General features: G+C 45.0%; 1 protein-coding gene across 1 annotated transcript in view; it reads right to left on the reverse strand.

The window, feature by feature from the left end:
• The window catches only part of SMARCC2 (SWI/SNF related BAF chromatin remodeling complex subunit C2), a gene marked incomplete at its 5' end in the record, with an annotated part of 28,147 nt that extends 19,156 nt beyond the window's left edge, over window positions 1-8,991 (reverse strand). Inside the window, 9 exon segments of the mRNA XM_014582985.2 lie at window positions 1,452-1,567; window positions 1,672-1,803; window positions 1,961-2,036; window positions 5,207-5,276; window positions 5,522-5,591; window positions 6,212-6,304; window positions 7,468-7,549; window positions 8,008-8,093; window positions 8,872-8,991. Of these exon segments, the coding sequence (XP_014438471.1) occupies window positions 1,452-1,567; window positions 1,672-1,803; window positions 1,961-2,036; window positions 5,207-5,276; window positions 5,522-5,591; window positions 6,212-6,304; window positions 7,468-7,549; window positions 8,008-8,093; window positions 8,872-8,991 (845 nt within the window).
• Window positions 8,992-10,666: the final 1,675 nt, after the last annotated feature.

Genomic DNA, 10,666 nt, shown 5'->3' on the forward strand with positions numbered 1-10,666 from the left:
TATATATATATATATATATATATATGATTTATTTTTAGATTTTTGCCGTAGGGCCCATATGCTCACCAGAGAAAGACAGAGAAGGAAAGTAATAAATCATCTCCCAGGAAGGATGGCCACACCACAGTCCCTTTTCCTCTGGTCTCCTCTCAGGATTTTGGGCACAGGTTGCACACGTTACCAGCATGTTTTTCAAGCTGCCAGGTCTAGAACTTGAACTATGTAGTAAGTCATGTGGGCTCCAGTGCCTTGACCTGCATGCCACCTGCTGGCCCCATATATTTATTATACATAATAAATGGGCTCATTGTGTATAATCTGACCTATAAGCTATGTGCATTATGGCACTGCCATTAAAAACATGAGTTTAGGAGACAGTGGATCTGGGTATGGTGATCTTGGCAAGTCACTAAATGGCTCTGCACTTCTTGGTAAAATACATGATGTACTTTACAGAGTTGCAATGAGACTTAAATGAAATGTTGCACATAAAATGCCTAGGAGAGAATAAGCCCTCAAAAGTGTCATATTTGTTTTAAAAATCATACTATTATCACACATATATCTGCATATCAATAAACATGGCTCTAACATTGCATTTTTGATAAATGCATATATTCTCTTATAGGGATGTATCATTATTTAACTGACTTCTGTTGATGGACATTTAGGTTATTTCTGTTACTCTTCTAAACAAAAATATAGGCTTATCATTTATTTTTTCTTTAGGAGAAGTTTATAAAATTAGAATGTCTGGGTCCAAATGATACTACTACAAGTTTTTGAACAGACACCTGCTTTCTTTGCTCTGGGACAGATAACCAGGAGGATGAGTAGATCATATGGGAGTTGTATGTATAACTTTTTATGAAACTGCTGAGACCAGCAGATAGTGTAGTGGTTATGTCGCTGGACTTCCATGTAGTTGACTGTGGTTTGAGTCCCGAACCCAGCAGCTAATACTCATGCTAGACGTGTGTACATGCGTGCCCAAAGTCCCATGAAGAGAATGAAGGAGAAAGGATTGTGATATGGTGGGGGGTGATTTCTTGCTTCCTGTCTCTGTCTCTTTGGTGAGCGCACGCACCCTATAGCAAAAAAAGTGAGCACATGTACCCTGCAAATAAAAAGGTGGGCCGGCAGGTGGCATGGTGGTTAAGGGCACTGGCCTCCCACATGGCTGACCACGGTTGGATTCCTGGACCTTGCAGCTTATTTTCTCACTTTCTCTCTCTCTCTTATATATGCTGTCCCTCTCTGGTCAAATTAAAATAATTCTTTTAAGAAAAAAAAAAAAAGAAGAAGAAGTCTGTTGATTCTCCTTCTCAGGATACCTGCAGCATTAAGGCATACCCAGATCAGGGCCAGGTGGTTATGAGAGGGGATCTGTCCTTTCTTCCTTCCAAACAGTATGGAGAGAAGAATGTGGAGCAGATTAATGGCTGGCATACCCTTTCTTAGCATTTTTCTTCTTAGCTTCTGGGGTTGGTGAAGGAGAGGGGGATCGTTTCCTTTTTTTATAATTTCCCCCCTTTTTATCTCGTCGATCTGAATCTGGGCTGTTCACCTGCAGATTGGAGAAATGGGGCAAATGTCAGCCTGTAATTCCCAGTAAAGACTTGTTCTGAGGCTTCGGCTAAGTGATCCAGGAAGAAAGAACAGAACCCTCACCTCATCCGTCAACGTCTTTGCTGAAATCTTCTTTCGGCGTGAAACAGGGCTTTTGTCATCGTTTACTTCGTAGTCTTCCTCATTCATCCACTCATTGAAGGTGTCCGTGTCCAGGATCCACTTGGCATGAACCTAAAGTACAACAGCACACTGGGCTGAAGCCTGCAATCCACTGCTCTGAGAACCCTTAACAGAAAAAGCCCAAGGGCACAGGATCCTCTGTTCCACTTCCAAAGAGAGCTCTGGTCTTAGCATTCGTCTTCAGGCAGGGAGCACAGGGGAAACTCACCTTTCGAGGCTTCTCAGGAGTCGGAGCATCTTCTACGGATGCTTCAATTTCACTGGCTGGGATCCACGTGTCATAACTACCATAGGAAATTGAGCATGAAGTACAATCAATGGGATGGAGTTGTGGAAAAGTACTGTCCAGACCTTTTACCTTTTCCATTTACAAAAAGTACTGGGGGTCCAGCCCTGTAGCCTAATGATTAAAGAAGCAAGATCCTGTGCCAGCAGGCGGTGTGGTGTTTAAGGCGCTAGACTCCCACATGGTCAATGCGGTTTGAGTCTTGAACCTGGAGGCTTGCTTTCCTACTTTCCCTTTCTCTCTGCCTCTCTCTGGTCAAATTAAACAAATGATGAGGACAATAAAGGAAATGAAATATTTCTTAAAAAAAAAAAAAAAAAAACCGGGACCAGCAGTTAGCATAATGGCTATGTCACTGGACTCCCACGTAGTCGACCGTGGTTCAAGTCCTGGACCTGGTGGCTCAAACTCACGCCGGGTGCATGTGCGTGCGTGCCCAAGATCCCAAGAGGAGAATGGAGGAGAATGGACTGTGGCGTGGCCATCCCCGTTGGAAGGTGATTTCTCGCTTTCTGTCTCTCTGTCTCTGTCATTCTGGCAAGCACACACACCCTATAGCAAAAACCTTTAAAAAAAAAATACAGACACACATGTATGTATACACATATATAAATACACACACACACACACACACACACACACACACACACTCTGCTGCTGGGGCCAGCAGGAGGTATAGTGATTATAGTGCTAGACTTCCACTAGGCTGACCAGGGTTTTAGTCCGAAACCTGGTGGCTTGAAACTCATGCTTGGCACATGTGCATGCATGCCCAAAAATCCTGAGAGGAGACTGAAGAAGGTATTGTAGTGTGGCCATGCCCCCCGGGGGTGATTTTTCACTTTCCCTCTCACTGTCTCTCTTTCTTTTCCTGGCAAGTACACATGCCCTGTAGCAAAAAAAAAAAAAATCTCTAAAAAAAAATAGATATGTCAGAGGGTGTGTGTGTATTCATAAAAGAAAGAGAGAAAGAAACCATCCCTCAACAGGCCCTGGACAAGCCATAATGTTTTCTTCCAACTTTCCATCCTGTGAGGATTCTGGGCACATGCAAGCACCCCCAATGTCCTTCAAGCTTCCAAGTCCAGGACTCAAATTCTGGTTGGCCATGTGGTATACAGCTGCCCCTAAGCAGCAGTTATCAGCTGTGATATGGGGTTGACCTACATGCTAATTTTGCAGTTAATGTTAATTTATAAATTATCCATATTATTTCATAATCACTTTTTTGGGCATAGAGCACGTGTACTTGTGAGAGAGAGAGACAGAGAGAAAATGAGAAATTATCCCCCCATAGGAGATGGCCACATCCTAGTCCCATCACCTCCATTCTCCTCTTAGAATTTTGGGCAAGTATGCAAAGGCGCCTTGGGTGATTTTCAAGTCCCCAGGTCCAGGACTTGAACTATGAAGTCAGTCATGTGGGATCCAGTTGCCTTAACCTCCATGTTACCTCCTGTCCCTAAATATCCTTTCTTTTTTTTTTTTTTCTTTTTTTGGAGAGTTTTTGCTATAGGGCGTGTGAGCTCGCCAGAGAGACAGAGAGATAGAAAGTGAGAAATCACCTCCAAGGGGGGATGGCCACGCCACAATCCCCTCTCCTCCATTCTCCTCCCGGGATCTTGGGCACGCACACACATGCGCCCGGCAAGAGTTCTAAGCCACTGGGTCCGGGATGCAAACCGGGGTCGACTACGTGGGAATCCAGCGACATAGCCATTACGCTAACTGCTGGTTCCCAATATCCTTTCAATTAAAAAAAAATTAGGGGTCAGCAGAAGGTCTGGGGTTAAGTGAATAGACTCCTACATGGCTGATTGTGGTTTGGGTCCAAGACCTAGTGATTTGAAAATCATACCAACCAAGTGTATGTGTGCCCAAAATCCCGAGAGGAGAATGGAAGTGAAGGGACTGCAGTGTGGCCATCCCTGAGGGAGTGATCTCTCATTTTCCTTCTGTCTTTCCTTGGTGAGCACACACACCCTATAGCAAAAAAACTAATAAGAAAAAATATATATTTTTAAATTGCTAGAGTGTGTGCACTCACTGGAGAGAGAGGAAAAGTAAGAAAGCAATCCCTGGAAAGGATGGCCATGCTGCAATCCCTTCTCCATTCTCCTCTTGGGATTTTCAGCATGCATGCACACGTGTCCAGTGTGATTTTTTTTTTCTTTTATTTATTCGTTAATTTAATTAATTAATTAATTTATTTAATTTGACCAGAAAGACACAGAGAGAGAGAGTGTGAGAGAGGGAAAGTGAGAAAGCAAACCACCAGGTCTGAGACTCGAACCGTGGCTGGCCATGTGGGAATCCAGCGTCCTTATCCACAACGCCACTTGCCGGCCCCTCCAGTGTGATTTCCAAGCCACTAGGTCTGGGATTTGAACTGCATAGCTGGCCATATGGGATCCAGCTGTTTTACCACTATGCCACTGCCTGGCTCCTTCATACCTCTTTAAAAAGCTGTATAATGGCCGACTGAATAGATACACAAAGTTGCTTAAACAGTTATTTATATTTTCCTACTATTAGTTATTTAAATTATTTCTAACTAATATTTACTTAACAAAAATTTTACTGGGATGGGACCAGCAGGTGGCATGATAGTTTAGGGTGCTGGACTCCCACTTGGCTAATCGCAATTAGAGTCCCAGACCTGGAGGCTTGCTTTCTCACTTTCTCTCATCAAATTAAAATAAATAAATAAATAAATAAGTAAAGCTAAATAAAATAATTCCTTTTTTAAAAGAATAATTATTTATTTATTTATTTGTTGGTTTGTTTCACCTAAGTTTTGCCAAAGAAAGACAGAGAGGGAGAGTTAGAAAGAAAGCAGCCACCAGGTCCAGGACTTAAACCAAAATAGCCCATGCGGGAATTCCAGTGCCTTAACCACCACACCACCTGCTGGTCCCATAAAATTATTCTTAAGAAAAACAAAATTTTACTGGGATAACCTTCTCACACATAGAGACCCAGTCCTTTCAGCCTAATCCTTGTCCAGCAAGTCCAAGTCTTCCTCAAGACAGAGAATTCATGTACTGGATAGAAAAGAACCCATTAGCTGACCTAACAAAAACCCCTTCTTGCTCTGCTATACGTTTTAGGGCTCCTAGACTTAAACTTGCTCTTGTACTTAAACTTGCCCCAGGAAGCTATGCTCACCTGTCAGGGTAGTAGCCCCAGTGCAGAAGAACCTGCTTATCCCTCTTCATGACTGGTCGTACCCATTCCTCTGTAAATAGTCAGAGAAGGGAGACAGATGAGCTAAAGTAGAACACAAAATACAACTCTTTACAAAAGCCCTAAATAAGCATTCTCTCTCCTGGAGAGAGAATCCCCCAGTAGGGCCCATGGTAATAGAAACTTCAGATGGTAGGATTCAGGGTTGAAAAGAGAGAGGGGCCCATAGATCACAGTAGTCCCCTGCCTCCTAGCCCCAGCCACCCACCACAGTGGCTAGGAAAACCCAGGCCTCACCTTCTTCTAGGTTCCCTGGGACAGGATACACAACATGGGAAGCATTGCCCTTGTCCTCAGTGACCGTTCCCTGAGTGACACAAGAAGTAAATATGGTCCCTTCTGAATGGCTTGTGGGTATAAATGAGTCAAAATACGGTTTTACCACAGAGATCTACCTTCCTAATTGCATTTTGCTTAGAATGGTATTGAAGTTAGCGCTCTCTAGGCATACAGCAGCTGAGTAGCAGAGCAAAACAGCTAGGATTGCACTAACAATGGAAAAAAGTAAAACAATTAACGTGTTACTAAGTAAATACATAAATAAAGTGCTACAGATAATTCTCTAAATAGATCATCTACATGTGGAAAATTTAGAGTCGAATGTATGTCTCTATAAATGACATCTGTTTGTTATTATAAAGTTCCCAAGAGCAAGGATTTTATTAATTCAAAATCGAGTGATCTCTAGTTCAGTGAAAGTGGATGCTTCCCCAGGCTACTGCAGTCTAGAAACTAAGATTCCAACCTGTTAGGAGTGGGAAATGGCAAATAGGAAAAGAAAGGCTCAAGGCTTTAATGCTAGTCTTTTTCCAAGTGGAAAGAGCCACCTTTGCAGTAGAAAACACAGTATTTTAGAGCTGCTTTTGGTATGGAAAACATCAGGAAAAGAGAGGAGTTTCTGAAACCTCTCCTGACCTGCCTACTCACCTGGTGTCTCTTGATAATGTCCTTTAATTTTCCTAGTAACTTGGGCTCAATTTCTGGACACAGAAAAATGTTAGGTCGAGAGAGACAATTATTCTGTGGGGAGAAAAAAAAAAATAGATGGCATGAGATGACAGAAAGGGATTTTTTTGTTTGTTTCTTTTGTTTTAAAGAATTATTTATTTATTTAATTTGTTATTTTAAAATATAATTATTTAATTCCACTTGTTGTTATTATTATTTTTTAATTTCACCAGAGAGAGAGAGAGAAAGGGAAAGGGAGAAAGTAAGCCGCGAGGTCTGGGACTTGAACCATGGTCAGCCATATGGGAATCCAGCACCCTTAACCACCATGCCACCTTTCAGTCCATTATTATTATTTTTTAAATTTTACCAGACAGAAACAGAGACAAAGGGAAAGCAAGAAAGCAAGCCGCCAGATCCAGGACTTGAAATGCAGTCGTCCATGTGGGAATCCAGAGCCTTTAACCACCATGCCACCTGCTGGTTCTGTCTTTTTTTTTTTTTTAACATTTTATTTGATAATTATTATTCTATTGTGATTTTCAAGCTGCCAGGTCCAGGACTTGAACCATGGTCAGCCATGTGAGAATCCAGCCTCCTTAACCCTCACACCACCTGCTGCCTCCCCCTACCCCCATCCTTTTTTTGGGGGGAGGGGGAGAGGATTTTTGCTATAGGGCGCATGCGCTCACCAGACAGACAGAGAGAGACATAGAGACAGAAAGCGAGAAATCACCCCCCAGGGGGGATGGTCACACCGCAATCCTTTCTCCTCCATCCTCCTCTCGGGATCTTGGGCACACACGCACATACGCCCAGCGTGAGTTTAAGCCACCGGGTCTGGGACACCGCGGACCACAGTAGACTATGTGGGAGTCCAGTAACATAGCCATTATGCTAACTGCTGGTTCCCCATCCTTTTTTTTAAGGAGAGATTTTTGCTATGGGCATGTGCGCTCACCAGAGAAACAGCGAGACAAAAAGCCAGAAATCACCCTCCCAGGGGAATGACTACATAGCAATTCCTTCTCCTCCAATCTCCTCTCAGGATTTTGGGCATACACACACATGTGCCCGGCATGCGTTTCAAGCCACCAGATCTGGGACTTGAACTGCAGTTGACCACGTGGGTGTCCAGCAACATAGCCATTACACCATCTGTTGGTCCCAGGAAAGGATGTTTTGAATTCTCATTAGGGGAAGGGAGATGGATGGGTAAGGTACCCGACTATTACCTGCACTAAGGACTTCTCAATGGTCATGAACATTTCCACATTGCGGTCCATGCGTGATGGATTCTGGAAATCGTAACGCCGCCTTGTGAAGAAGCAATAATCTAGTGAGTGGCATAGCTCAGGTCTGGGAATGGTAGAATATGTGACTTCTTAACACAGGAAATTATGTGGTGATATGCTCATTGCTGTTGCCAAAATTGCCTGGGATCTGGGGTTCATTGATCTCAACTTTATGAATCATTTTACTTAGGCTAAAAGGACAAAGAAAAGCTTAAGATGCCAACCTAAGGCCCCCTTTTCCTCTACAACATACACACACACACAGACCCACACTCACTCACTCCTGGACATTATTTTGGCTCTGACTCCCAGACATTTATTTTTTAACATACTAAATCAGGCCTCCTAGCAAAGTAAGACCTAGCAAAATAAGAGATTCACAAGAATTTCTACCTGTATTCTCCCACTCCAGAAAGACCCCTGGGTATCTTAAAGGGCGATTTCTGCTAAAGTAAATGTAAGAGAGAGAAGGCATCTCACCATCCCTGGTCACTCTTGAATTTGTAGGCAGCTGCAAGTATGTGGCACAGAGAGCCTCCTGCTTTGAAATCTAGGAAACATTTGATCTACAAAATCAAGACAAGGAAGAAGTATGTTGAGAGTTACTTCATAAATTCTTTTTTTTTTTTTTTTAAGTTTATTTATTTTTACCATGGGTAAGACACTCCACAGTGCAATCTACCTCAACTCAGCCAACCTGGATCACTGGCATACACATGCCTGACAGGCTCAGGGAGGTCCTAGGACTCAAACCCAGGACATTTCCTATGTGGGTCCAATTATGTTATTGCTGTGCCACTGCCTGTCCCGACCACATAAATTCTCTTATCACTTAATAAGTCTTTTAGAAAATCTCAAGATGCACTAATCTCCCTCTAAGCTGGAATGTGTTAACCTCAGTGCCAACACACCGTGTGACCTGAAAAAGGGGAGGAAAAGAAACCAATATTCACGAAGCACTGCCTTGTGACAAGCACTTTACTGGGATATCATTCTAGGAACCCTATAAGGTAGGTCTGTTACTCCTACCCAGAACTGAAGGAACCAAGACTCAAAGAAGTTGCCCAAGATCACAGAGTCATCAAGCAGCAGAGAGTGCATTTGAACACAACCCTGTCCAAATCCAAATTTCATAGCCTTTTAACCATGCCATTAGAGACCCGCAAACTGGCTCAGATATTCCCAGATAACCAAAGGAAAGGTAAATTGTAAGCTAGGCCAGGCCAGTAATTCCCTGACCAGGTAGGAAATACCCCAAATCTCAAAAGTTACAAAATTTACAAACATTTAAACAAGCATAACTCCTTCTCCAGTGGAGGGTTCACCTCTTCTTTTTGCACTCACCGGCAATTTAGTGAGCGGAGCATTGCTGACATGTTTGCCAAAAACTTCTTCCTGAAATTGTAGCAACTGTACAACCAGGCTAGACAGGGACTTGTTGGTGGGTGGTTCAGCTTGTATATACTGGAGAAACAGGGAAAGGAAAGACAAATAGACCCCAGATAAACTGTCCACCATCGCCCAAATTTCTTCTCCCAGAGGGCTCTGGAGGCATCTAGGGCAGAGAAAATAGTACTTTTCTCCCCACCCATGTCTAGTCTCTATAAGGGAAATGGTAGGAGGGAGGCCCTGGACACCTTTAACCAGAAATTTGAAATTCTGCTGCTCCCAGCCCAGACTGTCAGTGTTGGGGGCAATTGAAATTCCCCACTCCTCCTCAACAAGCCCCTGAAATTGGAGTTGCAGGACTCTGTTATCCTGGCACCCGCTCTCTGGCCAGCAGCACTGAGAGTGGTTCAAGTCTGAAAGATTACGGAGTTCAGGTCATGAAAGCAATGCCTTCAGCGCTCCAAGTGAACTCAAAGGCCCCGATTCCCCTACAAGGTAAGAAAGGTAGGAGGACATGAGGAAGGGCAAGCAGGCTGAGAGGGCAGGCCTATGCACTCCGCTTCTGCTAGGAAATGGGCATAGATGTCTTCGCAGGCCCTTTGCCAAGTAGATTGGAAGGACCATCTACCACTCAGCCTGATGGGAAGGAGGAAGACATCTATCCTTTCTGAGGAAACTATGCTGAGAAGAGCAACCCTGAGCCTTCTTAAAACATGTCCATATTATGCTATCTAACATTCTAGCCTTCTGTTCTCATTTAAAACTGAACCAGGAGGCCAGCCTTCTCTTTACCTTTTGACCCATTTCCTCCACCCTAATCACAGAGAAGGGAGCACCTCTCAGCGGGAGGTGTAAAGAGATCTGTGAAGAGAAAGGTAACTGACAAAGAGCGAAGAGCTTGAAAGCTGAACCAGGTCACAGGCTGTCAATCCCCCCAGGGCCCGAGACTAAGCCCCCAGCCTGATCTCCCGTCAAAAGGTCAAAGGTAGAAGCCTGGGAACCAGAGCCCCACGCTGGGGATCAGACAAGCCACAAAAATAGCAGCTGTTTGTCAGGATCCTGACACCCAGAGACCCCAGAGAGCAGGCTAGGCTCGTTCATTGCCAGGATCAGTGGGGAGGTCCCTTAAACCACCCAGCACACTTCTGACAGGTTGCAAAGCTGGGCAGGAAGCCCTGGGAGCTGAAAGTCAGCCCGGCGAACCCCTAATTGGGGGCAGTGAGGGAAGAGAGGCAGACCATCTCCAGAAGCACCGGGTCTAGAGACAAAGACGACACCAGGAAGAGGTCTAGTAGGAATGACAGGTAAGGCTCCTTGAACCCTTTGTTCCTACTTATTTCCAGTTGCGGGGTGAGGGGATGGAGATGAAAAGCTCACCCTAGCCTGGGGACCCCAAACCCCAAGCGATGCAAGGCCAGGGGCAGGATGACTTCGCCGTGAGGCTGAGGAACGGTAGGAGAGGGGACCTCTGCCCAGGACCCCCGTGCTCTGGCTCCCCGGGCGGCTTTGCTGCCCACTAGGTGGAGGTGGGGGTGAGCGTGGAGACAGGTGATCCGGGGTGGGGACCTTTTGCAGGCTGGAGCAGCCTTCGGCCTGCTCGGTGGCTGTTTCCCCTGCCGCTTCCATCCTCTCTCCGAATACACACAAAGCACCGGGGAGGCCGCAGCCCCGCGGGTGCCCGGCTCCGTGGGGAGCTCGGGCGGGCGTGCGGCGGGCACGCTCGGGGAGGGGGCAGCGCTCGGTCGGCACC

Source organism: Tupaia chinensis, unplaced genomic scaffold (assembly GCF_000334495.1).
Source record: "Tupaia chinensis unplaced genomic scaffold, TupChi_1.0 Scaffold143970_1, whole genome shotgun sequence".
Lineage (NCBI taxonomy): Eukaryota > Metazoa > Chordata > Mammalia > Scandentia > Tupaiidae > Tupaia > Tupaia belangeri.